The following is a 15,649-nucleotide window of genomic DNA, read 5'->3' on the forward strand; positions in this document are numbered from 1 at the left end:
CTGGCCACCAGGCGGCGCTGCCGCAGCGGCTTATCTCGCTGATGCCGAGCCTCCTTCCAGCATAGTGAGCAGTGGGTGGTTGGATGTGAGCGTCACCGACCTGTCTCTATTTCCACATCGAACATGGCGGTGTCGGTGTTCCCCGGCGTGCGGCTCCTGTCCATCGGAGACGCAAATGGAGACATACAGCGACACTCAGAGCAGCAGCCACTGCGGTTAGAAGTTAAGAGCACACAAGATGCCGCCCTCATCAATCTCTCCAATGGTGAGTTGAGCTTATCGTGGCGCTCGGCCTGTTTTAACTACTAGTGCTAATGCTATGCAGTGCTAACTCTCGTGCGGCTAATTTGTACCATATGTAGCGTTAGCCGCCAACAAGCTAAGCGAGCTGGGGAGACCACGTCGCCTCCCCCTGCTCAACACGAGGGAGCTCTTAAAAGTCCAAATTTCCGCCGCCGTGATGGGATGCGATAGCAGCTAATCCCAATTTAAGCCACATCTGTCGCTTTGTGCGCGATAGCAGAGAAGAGAAAGGACCCAACGCCACGAACACAGCGTATTTCGCTAGTGATAAACAGGACAGCGGAGCAACGTTAGTGTGCAGCTCTGTGATAGTTAAACAATGCCCGAAGCCGGGCAATGATGCGCCAAATGGGCACCAACACTCGTGTTACATCGCCGGCAGTAATTTAACCACAGAAAAATAAAAATAAAAACACATTTCTGTGTTTTACTTAACGCTCGCGCGTGTTCCCACGAGACGCGCATCATTTGTTTGCTGCGCGTGGAGCCTGTGATTTAGCTCACTTCGGGCTGTTGCGGAGCCGCGCGCGGCATGTTTTGTGCCCCGCCGCTGTGCAGCGTAGTCTGAAATATACCCAAACTTTGTTCCTATTTTTTTTTAGGGGGGTGGGGGGGGGGGGATCGATGCTGGGATGGTGGCCGATGCAGCTCCGCTGGGCCATTATTACTTATGCATTCATCTTTGTTCTCATTGGAACAATAGCCGGGCCCCCGCCGCCCCCTTCCCTCCTCCGTGGGGGGCAGCATCAGAGCCGCTCCGCAGCTTTTCTTATTCAATTGGACGTCCCAGCAGCGAGAGGCCTGAGCAGCACCAGCAGGAGCAGCACCAGCAGGAGCAGCAGCCTCCTTTGGGGGGGGGGGGGTTCAAAGCAAAGCCCACATCTATGAGACCACTGCTTATATTATCCCTGCAGATTAACACATCTGTGGGGCTGCAGCGTGCGTCAAAGGGGGGCAGACATTATAGGTGCAGATTGGTTTTAAAACGAGCACTTTGCTAATGGAAATCAGAAGGTGACCGCAGCGTGATGGTAAAGATGTTCCATTATATTAGCGCTGTCAGGAGAACATTCATTTATCCGTGCACGTGATGTAAGGCGCTCGCGCCACAGACGCGTTTTCTCACGGGACCAGGCCTCTGATGAAATACTAAGACTTTTTGATTTGCTCAGCTGGAAAAATGAGGCGTCTGGTTGTGAATTGTGCCTTTATTGCTCAAAACAAGACTGCTAAATATAGTTCCCTTTTATTTTAACACCACACGTTTATATGGAAACGCGTCACGCTTACAAAATTTTCAATGGTTTGAAAATGAATAATAAATGAGGTGAGTTCCCCCCCCCCCCCCCCCAGCTGAGAGTGCAGATACAGAAGCTGCGTGCACATGTGTACACTTACTGTAACAAGATCCTTCAAGTGAAGGGTGGTATTCTTTCACAGTGCAGTGGCACTTCTGCACACCACTTATTTCCTCCTCAAGGACCTCAGACACAACGGAGTGACTTTGCAGAGACACATCTGTCCAGATACTTCTGAACTACCACGGCTGGGGGGGTATTTTGGACATAAAGGACCTTTTTTAACCCCACAAATGTCAGCTGAAGGGTGGCAGTTCACATCTTGATCGTTTAGATGACATATAGAGTTTAGATGGCGGGAGAAATATTTGGGGACTTCACATTGTTGTGCATCTGCGAGTGCTGTGCACATGGCTGAAACAACCTTATCATATCAAATACTTTTGGAACGCAAAGGTCAGCATCTCTGCTGAAATCTTACCGTTTGACTGTGACTCAGTATGTTGGGATGATTCCAGAATTTCCGTATTCACCAAGGTGCCTTTTTAGCAGCACATTCTTCTGACTGTTCTGACCCGCATTCCTCCATACACACACACACACACACACACAGTGAAAGATGTGTGACATCAGCTGAACCACACTGGGGGAGGAACAGATGACTGGTGACAGGTGGCCGAGTCCACAACAACAGATGACGTGCAGCTCCACCGAAGTACATTTTTCTGTGACGTGTGAGATATTAGATGAGCGTACAGGCTGCAGCAGGTGCACGAGGTGGAGGGTGGACGTAAGGCACACTACAAATTAGATTCAACAGAATTTATGAGGGAATAGGGGGGGAAACAAGTTTTTTTTACACAAGAGCTGAAGAAAAGCAAAGCTTTTAAGGTGGATTACTGTTGTTCTACTTCCGTGTCTTTAAAAATAGTTCCAGTGCTTATTTTTACATACTGGGCAGCTTTTCTAGCTGCACCCACTATTGGAAGCAATATTTTCTTATTGTGTCTAGTGTCTTTTACATTTGTGCTGCAGAAAATCCCATGAGATCCAACCGGCTTTGTAGCAATCGCCTCACATTTCCACAGGCGTGACCCGGGCGTTTGGGAATTATTCGGCATCTGGTCACATAAACCAAACTTCATGGATGTAGTTTGCTCTCCAAGAGGCTCGTCGTGCTGCCTTGGTAGCGAAAAGAGTTTGTCAGCAGTTTTAGAGAGAAGATAATTGATTATTAAAACGGCAGGAAGTTCAGCTTCTGGGAAAAGGTCAACAAAGATAAGTGAATTTATAGATAAGAGGCTAAAAACTCATCAGAATTGCTAAAGCATCTGGAATAGGTTCTTAATTATTATCAATCTTTAGTTTTTATGCTTCCTTGCACTCCAGAGGTGAGCTTACAGTTTTAAAACCAAATTATTATGTACTCATGCAAATATTTAATGCCACGAGTTCTGCTGGTTTTATGGTACCTAACTTTTAGCGGTGTCCATTTGAGATCCCCTGGGGTGATTCCATCCACGCCGTTTACACCGTGTTAATGTCAATAACTTAAGGTTATTCTCCGGGAGCGATTTCACTCACACGATCCTGTAAAAACCCTTTCACCTCGGATCAGCTCTACATTGCCGCAGGTACGTGCTCTCGCTTCACGGTCAATCGCCTTTTATTGGCGGATTAAAAACTTTGGATACGAGTGTCGGATAAATTTACTCTGATAAGAAGGGAAGTGTAATTATAGGCGAAAGGTCGAGAAGTGTCCTTAAATAAATGGCCGGTCAGATGGTCCGGGTCATCTGTGTTTTGTCCTGATGTCACTTAAGTGTTACTGATGGTATCTCTTTAAATGAAAGGCGCTGCTCTTAATCTCTTGATGTATGCCGGATTAGCTCCACGGCCTTTGTAAGTCGTTCGGCAGTCTGTTGCTAGAAGCCGTTCCAGGCCTTTAAAAGCGTTGGCACGCCCGCGTGCACACACACTCCCTGTGTGTTAGACTCCAACTCCCACTTGTTCATCATGACAGATGTTTCATTTCTCTGCCTCGGTTTTTAAAATAACAGCTTTCTTCTCTCTAGATGATCAGAAAAGATGACTACAGCAAGTTTATTGATGTTTTGAAACCCGTGTTCCTCTTTACTGCACACGTCAGCACAAAGTCACTGTTTATTTTTGCACCGTGTGGAAACCGGCTTCCAGTCCTTGGTGTGCTCTCGTTACAGTGGTCTGTTTTATTTTACACCCTCAGTTACCCCTCCGGGCAAAAAGTTAACAAAACATAGGATTCAGTGAAATAGGAAGGAAAACGGTGAACCATTATCATTGGTATATTATTTCTGTATCTTATATATGGTAAGGGACTATTAGGTGTACAGCTTTCACTGTGATGTCACGTCAATGCTTGAGAATTGTGGGTTGAATGTAATTTGTGTCAAGCTTTGAGCTGCGTTTTTGTTTAAATCTTTGACAAAAACGCTTGGAAACGCAGGTGAAACGTCACCGTTGAAATGTGAACTCGCCACATCTGTTTTGGGGAATTTACACACATGTTTTGTGTTGTCCTAACTCTTCCCACATTCTTTATCTGTCTTTCCAGGAGAGGAGGCGAGTGTGTTCAAGTGTTCCGTTTCCAGGGAGACCGAGTGCAGCCGTGTTGGGAAGCAGTCGTTCATCATCACATTAGGCTGCAACAGCGTCCTGCTGCAGTTCTCCTCACCTGCAGGTATGTCTCACACCTCAGCACAGCGAGAGTGTAACATGCAGCGCCACAGAAGCCACAGAGACGTTCCCGTGTGCATGCACGAGCCAGTTCTGCACCCATGCTGAGTGATGCCCTTGGACAAATGGAAAGAAACCTGCTCCATATTTGACAAAATGGAAGAATTTTTCCTTCTAGGTAACACTAAAAGGTTGAGATGCTGTGCCAGTCTTTCAAATCAGATCAATCTTTATTTATATAGCGTCTTTTACAATCAAAATTGTTTCAAGGCGCTTTCCAGAATCCCAGGGCCTGACCCCAGACAAGCAACAGTGGCAAGGAAAAACTCCCCTTTAACAGGAAGAAACCTTGAGCAGGACCAAGCTCATGTAGGGGGACCCTCCTGCTGATGGGGGACTGGGTAGAGAGAGGAGAGGAGAGGAGAGGAGAGGAGAGGAGAGGAGAGGAGAGGATGGGCACAGAGTATAGAAATACATAGCAAAAATACATAATATTGAATAAGCTGCCGGTTGAGTGGGTCAGCGGGGTCAGAGGTCAGTATGCTGGTCTGAAGGCGGTGATACCTGTAAATGAATACAGAAGGGGGGGGGCAGAAAAACTACACAAGAAATAGCATCACTAGTCTACTTGATGAGGAGAGGAGAGGAGAGCATGGCCCAGTGGGGTGGTCTTTGACAGGACACTTATTTTAACTAGTAGGTTGCTCCAGCAACCTACTAGTTTTTCTTTTTCAATGGTGGCCACGAGAGCTCGATACGCTCCTGTAAAGAAATGTGCAGATTGAAACACTTGTCATATTGGGCGACGTGTTCTGCAGACAGCCTCATCACAACCAAAGCAGAGATGGTGCTTGTAGCATGCACGAGGACATGGGGGTCTCGGTGCACAGCAGACAGCTCCAGAGAATCGGCTGCGTAACTGTCAGGGTTTTGGTTATCCTGAGGTTTTCTTTCCACATGTTTCGTCCTGTGTTTGCAGCACTCGTGTTGTGAATTATACATTACAATACGTATTGCAATATTTATTATATTACACGATATATTGAGCTCAATCAGTCGCTGTTTTTTTTTGTGAGCCAGCAGGAGAGCGTTCTGTGAGCACAGTCTGTGCCTACCACACAATGTCTGGAGTGTGAAGTTGGCGCAATGAAGCAAATGATTTCATTTCTTACAAATGTTTTATGTTGTATTTATGTCCACATTTCAGTGTCCAATCTCACCCCCGTGACTACAAATAAAAACATTAATTATTCCAAGTTGAGTTAGTCAAACCTGTTGTTACGGTCCAGTCTGGTTCTCTGGTTTTAAAGTAATGGTGCAACATCAATGCATTCCGTGATGGAGACCACAGTTAGTGATCCCCGACTGTGGAGTCAATTCTGTTTTTAACTTACTTTTAACTGCGTGTTCCTAAATTCAAAGTGTGCATGTTTTTGTCTCACCAGACTTCCAGTCCTTTTATAACATCCTGAAAAACTGCCGTGGGCACCATGGTGAGCGCTCGGTCTTCAGTGACCGGACAGAAGAGTCCTCTGCTGTACAGTACTTCCAGGTGAGAGGCGCACACACACACACACGCACACACACAGAACTGGATAGAAAATCAATGGAAGTACTTTCATTAGATGTCGGAGTCATTTATATTTAGTTTTGAGATGAGCAGATTGAAATGAAGTGCAGTAAAATCTGTGTCTGCTCTGTGTGTGTGTTGATACCATGAATAATTAGTATTCGTCATTTCTTTTCCTTCTCCCCGCAGTTTTATGGCTACCTCTCCCAGCAACAGAACATGATGCAGGACTACGTTCGGACAGGAACTTACCAGCGAGCAATTCTTCAGAACCACGGTGACTTCAAGGACAAGGTAAAATTATAACCGTGCTGTTGATTATGGATATAATTTGAGTCGCGTTTAGACTTGAATAATGATCTTTAGTTGGATTTGCTTTTACCTTTCCTTGAATAAAGTTCAGCATTTTTAAAAATGTTTATAGAATAAACATGTGCAAACATGCTGTCTTATGATCACTATTCAGGCTTGTGTTCTGAGGACTCTGCAGCATCTCAGCTGTGGTTTGGGCAGAGATTTCAAATATTGTTCCCGGAATCCCCCTTAAACCCTCCTTCAGTTTGGGGGGGGGGGGGGGGGGGGTCACAGCCTTGTATGAACTCATCCCCACTTTTCCTCTATCGTGGGTTTTTAGTTTTTTTTAGTTTTCCTAACTTTACTTGCTGTTTCTTCCTCATATTGCTAACACATGGGATGACTTCATCTACCATCACTGCGTTCCCAGTGCACCAATACTTGTCTGGTTAGCCACCAGCCCTTCTATCAGTAGTTAGAATGGATCATTTCTCCCTAACAATGTGAATCCAACTTGAGCTTTTTAGCTCATTGTTTTCAGGACAGTGTAAAGCACGAAAAAAGATTGTTTAGGACCTTTGACTGCAAAAGATTTAAACTAGTTTTGTTAGTTTTGGCCAAGGTTGGCCATCAGTTTGTTTTTGTTTTTGTAATAATCCAGAAGATTTTGTTTTTTTTAATAAAAATCATGCTTGTGAAAGCTCAACACACGATTTTGGATGATAAGAAACATGCATTATTTGTGTCAGCTCTCAAAGAAATGAAAGCTGCATTAGTCAATGTTAGCAAAGTGTTTAACGGCTGGAAAAGTCATTAAAACATTATATTAACTTCTGAAATTTTATATAGAAAGTGAAGCTAAGAGTGTGTTTCCACTCATCTTTTCCAGGTGGTTCTGGATGTGGGTTGCGGCTCAGGGATCCTCTCTTTCTTCGCAGTCCAAGCTGGTGCACGGAAAGTCTATGCTGTAGAGGCTAGCACCATGGCTCAACACGCCGAGGTATACACCCTAAAAACAGTTTTAACTGAAACCTTATCTTACGCACTGCACTGACAGGTGAATTTATGGTTACTTTTTATGTCTGCATAACAACAATCCCTTTTCTCAAGAGAACAGACAAAGGAAAATGTCTAAATTTAGCAGTGAGACGGCTGACAATTTTTTAATTGGAAAGTGCTATTTTTTGATTTTATATGTATTGCTGATGGGACATTTTCAAGATAAGGAAATAAAATACCAATTTCAAGTCAAGGATCAGACGACATTTGTTGCTCGACTGGCGTGCGGACTTCCCGTCTTCAAAGGAGATGGCAGCAGCCAGATTATGGGGGAAGTCAAGCCACCGCTGCCCGCGCTCGCAGAGCCCATTTGCGTGTGAATTTCTGCTCTCTGTACCAGTTTGTGAGCCATATTCTGCATGCATTACAATTTAGTGCGCTGTGTAATGCACACGTGAGTTATGGCAGTGATCCAACTGCATAGAAATTTAGCATATGTGCTGACCCCATAGGCCAGCTCGCTGTCCACTCGCTTAAGTGGACTCAGCTGAGCTATGAGGGTGGTAGTCCAACTACAATGGACCACTCTGGGTAGTTGAGCTGTGGCGTCCAGGTGCATTTTATGTAACCGAACTATTGCAGGAGTTTGATTTACTTGCATGTAAAGACGGGTTTTGTTTGAAGCGATTGCGATCATGACGATTTCCAGGGTGACCTGATTTCCCCCTTTGACCGTAACTCTTGTTCTTTGTTTTAAGGACTGAAAATGTTCTGAAAAGCTGTCCAACCGGTTTTATTCCACTAGAGCCTCAATTGTGTCTACGTCAACCTTCATTATTGGCAGCCCTACTCATTTGCTCTATCTTGCAGGTGCTTGTGAACAGTAATCGTCTTGGAGAGCGCGTGGCCGTCATTCCAGGGAAGGTGGAGGAGGTGACGCTACCGGAGCAGGTCGATATCATCATCTCAGAGCCTATGGGCTACATGCTGTTCAACGAGCGCATGCTGGAGAGCTACCTGCATGCCAAGAAGTTCCTTAAACCCAATGGTGAGGAGGGTCACACAAGGCACTGCAACCTAGCAACCGCATTTTAAATTTTTAGGGTTTATAGTCTGCCTCAGACTTTGCTTTACATTTTTTAATGCATTGGCATTTGTGTTTTCATAATGGGTTCGTGCCTGTGTGTTTCAGGTAAAATGTTCCCAACTATCGGGGACGTCCACTTGGCCCCCTTCACAGACGAGCAGCTCTACATGGAGCAGTTCACCAAGGCAAACTTCTGGTAAGCTTTGATTCCACCCAGAACAAGCTGGCGAAAACATTTGCAGCATTGCCACAATCAAAACAAGATACACAGCCCTACACATTTAGGCCATTTCTGATTGTTCTAAGAGCTCACAGCACAGCCCACTTCCTGTAAGGTTTAAATTGCATCCCATGGAAGCTGTGGGGGGGGGGGTTGAGCTTGAATATTAACACTAATGATTCCCAGATCAATTGTGGATTAATTAATGATTCTAAATATGGTTCTCTTTGCTTCACTGCAGGTACCAGCCCTCCTTCCATGGTGTTGACCTTTCTGCCCTCCGGGGGGCAGCTGTGGATGAGTATTTCCGTCAACCAATTGTGGTACGTTGACCAGATTTTTCTTTAATGAACAGGACTCCCCATGTTCAGCATTGTTGGTAAAGCAAGCACAAGTATTAAGATAAAGAATTGTCAGTATAGCTATACACATGCATGCTTTGCTGTGACCTTAAATGTACTTTTTGGGCACTGATCAGATCTGATCTCTCTGCAGGACACATTTGATATACGTATTTTAATGGCCAAGTCAGTCAAACACACAGTTAACTTCCTGGAGACCAAAGAAGATGATCTTTACAGGTTTGGTGGTGTACTGACGATGGTCCAATACAGTTAGTGAACCATAATTGAATCTAATCTAATGAATATACCTGCTTCTGTCTGTTCCAGGATAGAGATTCCCTTTAAGTTCCACATGATGCACTCAGGTTTGGTGCATGGTCTTGCTTTCTGGTTCGATGTGGCGTTCATGGGATCAGCGTGAGTCACCAATCAAACCTATCTGCCTTTAAGAGCGAACCGAATCTGTCGTTCATTAATTGGCCTTGACAGCTCCTCACAGCAGCACTGCTCTTGCGTTACAGGATGACAATATGGCTGTCCACGGCCCCCACGGAGCCCCTCACCCACTGGTACCAGGTACGCTGTCTGCTGCAGTCTCCTCTCTTCACCAAGGCTGGGGACACGCTGTCTGGCACTGCGCTGCTGGTGGCCAACCGGAGGTATGGACTTTTAGAATGCAGTGTTATACTAGCATCTGTTTTTACTGTGATTTAATTACCTCATCCTTTATATGCAGTTATTTTTACCGCGTAGATTAGATGTCGTCTATCTGCACTTATAAATCAACAATGTCATTTTGTATTTATGGGTCTGAAACTTTATATATAATGATATAAGCATGAATGGAATGATGGACTTTCAGTGTTGTAAAATATAAGTGCTAAGTGAATAAAAAGCATTACAAAGGAAAACAATAGGGTTTCGGGACGTTTTGGGAAAAAAATCATCACTTGATTATGAGGAAATAGTGACCAGTGTGTTTTTAAAAGGCTCATTGTGCTGTAACTGATGTTTCCATGTGCAAGGCTGATCGAAGTAATTAAAAATATCTTCATTTCTGCTCATCCTCCCAACAGACAAAGCTATGACATCAGTATTGTTGCCCAGGTGGATCAGACAGGATCAAAGTCCAGTAATCTCCTGGACTTGAAGAATCCCTTTTTCAGGTGAGCATATTTTTCTGATTAAAGGTCAGTTTTGAATGTGGATTATGACACTTGAGGTAGCGACCACTGCTGTGTAATATTCACTGAGTGTGATATGCTTGCAGGTACACAGGCTCCACTCCAAATCCCCCTCCTGGCTCACACTACACCTCCCCATCTGAGAACATGTGGAACACAGGTTCTGGCTACAATATGAGTCAGGGGATGGCTGTATCAGGTGAACGCACACGTAATCATCGGTAGCTGAAATGCTCCCACGTGGCGTTAAAAGCAGCCATGTTTAGCACCAGCTCAGCACATAGGAATTTTGTCTTCAGAGACTCCCCGAGTCAAGGCGAGAGTACAGAAGGCTAAACACACAGCATCTATAGTATTACAGATGTTCCACAGCCAGTAAAGATTTCATAAGTCTATGAAAGTCTAATCCAGCCGTATTAGTTGTTATTGGAAGATGAATTAACCGTAATTCCAAAGTGGGATGGAATGTTTGCACTTGATCTCTTCAGGGAAAATTACTCAACGTCCTGATCTTCACTTTTTGTTTGAGCTTTTTTTAATTGCCAGATATCTTCTATCAGTGGGAGTCACGTTAGCATTGTCATGGAGCTGTATGCTAGGATTTATCTGGGCTGCAGGTCCCCTCTGAACCCCTCTGCATTGTTCCCCCTGTGGGTTGATAGCCAAGGCTTTGGGCGTGCGAGAAATTACCCACAATGTTTGTGTCTATGGAGGCCGCTGTGGTCTCATGGTATACTGGTCACTCGTGTGATCAGAAGGCAGTTTAAACTCTTTTCTCATTTCCTTTCATGTCAACCACATGTTACTGTTGTGTACGTTACACCCTGAGCTACAGTGTTCATAGGATGACATGGTTGGACAACTTTTAATCAAATCTGCTCACTTTTCATCCTATTTTGGTGAATGTGGATCAGAATTCCTGCAGCTTTCCTTTGTAATATTCAGTCTTTTTAATGGTGGTGATACTATTTTTTGTTTCCTTGTGTGGCTCTTTCAGGGATGCCTGCAGCTTATGACCTGAGCACAGTCATCGGCAGCGGGCAGTCAGCATCTCACAACAACCTCATCCCGCTGGGTAGGAATCACAAATACTGCTGTTATTTCATAGGTTGTGTTAGACGGGACCAAAGTTGCAATGGCTTGCAAAGTTGCAAAAATGGACCGTGGCAGCCACTACCAAAGGGAAAAATAGGAAATGTTTTGTCCATTTCCTATTTTGTCTTGACTCTTCCTTATGGTTTTCTAAATAATCGGGAATAGTTTGCCTGTGGTACAGTGGCACATAATTCTATTGCTGTCCTGCTGTTGCTCTTAGTGAACACAGGAATTGTAAACCACACTCACTCCAGGATGGGCTCCATCATGAGTACAGGAATTGTCCAAGGTAGGTCCTCCACTATAAAAAGCCAAACTCTGCTGTCCATTTATATTGAACTTTACATGCTGTAGCTCTAACCTGGCCCAAGTGCCTCAGGCGCCCTCTTGCGGTAGGATATTTGATCAACCCTCCATTATTAGGCCTAAAGGATCACTTCAGATACAGTTTTGCTGATGGCTTCTGTTATCTTATATAGTTTAAATGCCAAATCATTTTTACAGCATTTATTAACGATGTGATTTTTAAAAAAGCGGTGAAATTACAAACTCCAACTCGATTAAGTTGATTAATACAGAACATCTCTTACCTATTTCTACAACCTCAGTACCTTGGCTACCACTAAGAGTTATTTTTATCATTTATTGAGCTATGTTAATCTTTTTCTACATTGATATGCATATATAAAGCTAAGATTTTAATTTGATATTATTCCGCAACCCTGTTTGTCCCCTTCTTTCCAGGATCCACCACTGGCCAATCGGGCAGCAGCGGTTCATATTATCCGGTCACCAACCAGTTCAGCATGGGCGGCGCTGCCATTTCCATGGCCTCGCCGATGGTTATCCCCAGCAACACCGTACATTACGGCAGTTAAGACGAAGACCTTGTAAAGACCTCTTCGTCTTCCACCCACCTGCATGACAGACATCCCCTTACTGCCCCTTGCTCCAGACTTTCCCACCAGCCAAATCCAATATACCAAAACCAGTACTGTGCTGGCACTTGTCCCCTTCTTCGCCCCCCCGCTCTGTTTAATGAACAGTGGAACACTCATATCCGTCCAGACTCTTGTTTTGCTGAGGAAAGTTCCTTTACTGCTCTTTGGATCCATTGGGATTGTAACACTTTTGCAGCCAAGATGCACTGCGGTTATCATCACCCCTCCTCTTCATCATGTATCTCAGTCCCTCCAGTGCCCCTCCTCTCCCTCCTCTGAATGTTTCTTCACGCCCGTCTTTGCTGTCAGATACCAGCATCAGTCCGTTTCCTCACCTCTTCATGAGTGCAGTAGGACACTATTATTAACAGTGCTAAGTCTTGGCTCTTCATATCCGATCCAGTCTTCGAGGCCCTACTTCAGTGACTGTCTCCACTGACACCACAGGTTCACTTCACAGTGGAACAACCCCCCCCCCCCCCCCCCCCCGCCTCCCCTGCTTTCCATTAGCCAGTCTGCTGATGAACATTTTGGATTTAAGCAGAGGAAGATATATCAGAAAATCTAAGCTGCTTCATGCGTGAGCACTGTTATCGATGTATGACTCTGTCGACCTGACCCTGCTTGTTATCTAATGTTATAAGATATCGACCCTTTCACTGGTTCACCTACATGACATCATGGCAGATTCCTGGTCACCTTCTACAATGAGTCTAAAAATAGAAATTAAAAGACGCCACAATCGCATGCCTGCTGGATGTTGTGGGTTTTGATCATGTTTGCTAATATGTATTTCAGTATTGACTTTAAATCTTAAGAGGTTTATCAAATGATATTTAGGGTCACATATTGGGTATTTATAATCTTAAAAGCTAAATGACTTCTTTTTTTTTTTTTTTTTTACAGGTAATGAGATAATCTAAAAATTGACTTTAGCTGCTACATGCTTCACTCTGTTCACAAATGCGTCTGAACTTGAACCATCTGTTATTAATTTGGCAGCTTTTTTTTTTGATACTTGCTGAAAATGGCTCACGCAGATACTGGAAACAAGGCTGATCATGCTAAAACTGAGCCATTTCCTTTCATTGTTCCTATTTTCACAAAGGACTCTTGATTATCATGATCCATCTGAAGTATTTGCACAGATTTGAACACAGTTTGAAGCAAATTTACATGTAGTTAGCATAGCTTAGCTTTGCTCAACTATTAGAAGCAGCAATACCAGCTCTTCCTATTTTATAGGTGAAATTAAATCATACATTGTTCTAAAGTTGTTTTAATGAAACTTGAGTCAAAAATAAAAGAAACAAAAAATTATTTGAAGTTCGAGCAAAAAAAAAAGAAATAAGTGAAATGATGTGCTACTTAAAATAAACGATTTATACAGTAAAAAGTCCCATTTGTAGTTGGGTTTTAGTTTCAGCGTAGTTCACTGAAATGATCTGAAAGACTTAACATCAGGTGTGAAGGGTTTATACCTGTAAATGGCCTCAGATGTCAGTGTCTTGGTCACTTACAGTCTTTGTAGTCCAAATACAACATCTCATATTTTTCTCTTCTGAAGCACTTTAAGTGTGTAAAAACAAAAACAAAGCAAACGTGTACATTCATAAATCCCGGTGCCACGTGTCTCTATTGCACAGTCTTCAGCGTTTAGCCAGCCCAGACTCCAGTCTGTGCGTCCCACGCTGTGTTTTTGACACTCATTGCAGAAGGTGACAGTGCCATTTTTCTGAAGTCTTAAACAGAGTCTGTGCTGCTCCCCAGTCCACACGCAGCAGCTTCTGCCCAGTCGGTCCGCTCCAGCACGGGCTGACAACGGACATTGGACACACACCAGTTTGGACCAGTGAGCCAGGTGGCGGCCATCTGGCTGCCGGGATGCGAGTGCTGGATTTGGAGCGTCCTTGTTTACATCCACCCCACCTCCCCCATTTGAGACTGAGAGACTGTTGCAAAGAGACTTGTCGAGGTGTGGTAGGCGGTGCCACCTCCCTCACCGCTCTTCACCATTTTTGACCACCTACATATCACAGCCCCTTACACCCGGTGTCCTCGTCCCCCTGTATCTGTCAAGGAGAGAAAGACTGACATATGCATTGCTTCCAGTTATTGCACTCAGTTCATTTGGAATTTATGAGTTAGCATTGTTAAGAGAGCTGAGGGGAAAAAAATATTTCTTTGTAGGATTAATCTTTTGTTGTCTTTGTCTTTTTCTTTTCTTAAAAAAAAAAACAGTGGAAAAATAGGACAAATTAAATGTGGTGGAGCTATCCTAGACCATCATGGAACCGGCTGTTGTAGTATGTCAATTTGTTCCTCTCTAGGTTCCTAAATAGATTGTGTACACAGCAGATGTTTACCATTTGGTAGCCAGCTTTAGCGATATCCCTTCTCTGTCATGGAACTGTTGTTCTGTGTAGTCAGTAGTGGCTCCCACCTCTGTCACGTGTATGAGGAAGACTGTGTGTCATGTTCTGTCATTTCTGTGTGTTAACCAACCAGTAATAACTTCTTTCTCACTGTCTGATATTGACTCGTCTGCTCCACATTCGGTCAGAGAAATGAGAGTCCAGTGAGGCTTTATAGGCTACGTTCGATAAGATTCATTTGTGTTTTTAAAAATATTCTATCTGCAATGATGTGGAGTTCATTTTACCTTTTGAATGTTCTTACTGCAGATTCCCGGTAGTCATGTGAAAACGGATAATGGCAGAAATAACTGCCCTTCCACGGCCCTCTCCAGCTGGCGCTCTACTGGAAAAGCTGCTTTCATCTCTCTTAAAGATGATGTTTATCAGTGCAGTGAACTCGGTCTGCTGACTCCTCTGGTCCGGGAGACTGGCGTTTGTTTGAGACGCGGATGCTACAACGAGAAAGTCCAAGTGGATCCGGGCGACAAAACAACAGTGTAACTGTATTATTGGGTTAAATCAGCCAGTAAGCTCACTTTTTGAATCCTGGGTCAAGAGGTCAACGGCAGTACTGCTGACTTTGCCAATGAATGATCACAAAACAGGTTATTGAGAATTAAACCTTGTACAGAGGGGAAAAGGGCTTTAAGTAGATTAAGGAAATTAATGATATAAGCTGATTGTCTCAAAACTCAGAGAAAATGAATCGTGAGCCAGATGTTTGACTCTTGGTGCAGGTAAATGTAGATAAGGCAACATAAACCACAGTTTTTGGTTTGAGTATGACCTTTTTAATTGAACATCCTGTCCTCTGTGGTCCTGTCACCATGAAGATGACACAATAACAAACAGTCCCCAGGTCATGTGACCTGAACACTGAGTGAGGTCATTAAAGCCCAGGGACAAGAACTCGGCATCAAAAGGTGGTTTATTATTTATGTTAATGTAGCCTGAGGCTGAATGAAGGAGCATATCAATGCAGCCGGCCTGGTTTAGGGTTCTCAACGAGGTTGCGTGTAGTGTTGGAACACTTCAAATCCGCTTCCTTTTTTCAAAGGGATTCATTTGGTTTGGATCCTCAGGAGAGGCCCTGCAGCCCAACCCTGGATAAGTGGGGAATAAACTTCTCATCATAATCCACTGCTCTTGTTCAGCTTAAACAAGTATTACCGGTAAAACTAA

At 44.1% G+C, this 15,649-nt stretch overlaps 1 protein-coding gene across 2 annotated transcripts; it reads left to right on the forward strand.

The window, feature by feature from the left end:
• The first annotated feature begins 41 nt into the window (after window positions 1-41).
• On the forward strand, window positions 42-14,691 carry carm1 (coactivator-associated arginine methyltransferase 1). 2 transcript variants are annotated; one of them, XM_011603585.2, is made up of 16 exons: window positions 43-265; window positions 4,195-4,320; window positions 5,762-5,868; window positions 6,076-6,180; window positions 7,070-7,180; window positions 8,050-8,227; window positions 8,372-8,462; window positions 8,728-8,809; window positions 8,982-9,067; window positions 9,158-9,247; window positions 9,352-9,489; window positions 9,907-9,996; window positions 10,101-10,213; window positions 11,012-11,089; window positions 11,330-11,398; window positions 11,854-14,691. In XM_011603585.2, exons 1-16 carry the CDS (start codon window positions 124-126, stop codon window positions 11,985-11,987), a joined length of 1,740 nt encoding a protein of 579 aa, XP_011601887.1. In that variant the 5' UTR covers window positions 43-123; the 3' UTR covers window positions 11,988-14,691. The 2 variants fall into 2 exon arrangements, with proteins under 2 accessions (XP_029691969.1, XP_011601887.1); XM_029836109.1 differs by lacking the exon at window positions 11,330-11,398 and having other exon boundaries at window positions 42-265.
• The last annotated feature ends 958 nt before the right edge of the window (window positions 14,692-15,649 follow it).

The sequence above is a fragment of the Takifugu rubripes genome, chromosome 5 (genome assembly GCF_901000725.2).
Source record: "Takifugu rubripes chromosome 5, fTakRub1.2, whole genome shotgun sequence".
NCBI lineage: Eukaryota > Metazoa > Chordata > Actinopteri > Tetraodontiformes > Tetraodontidae > Takifugu > Takifugu rubripes.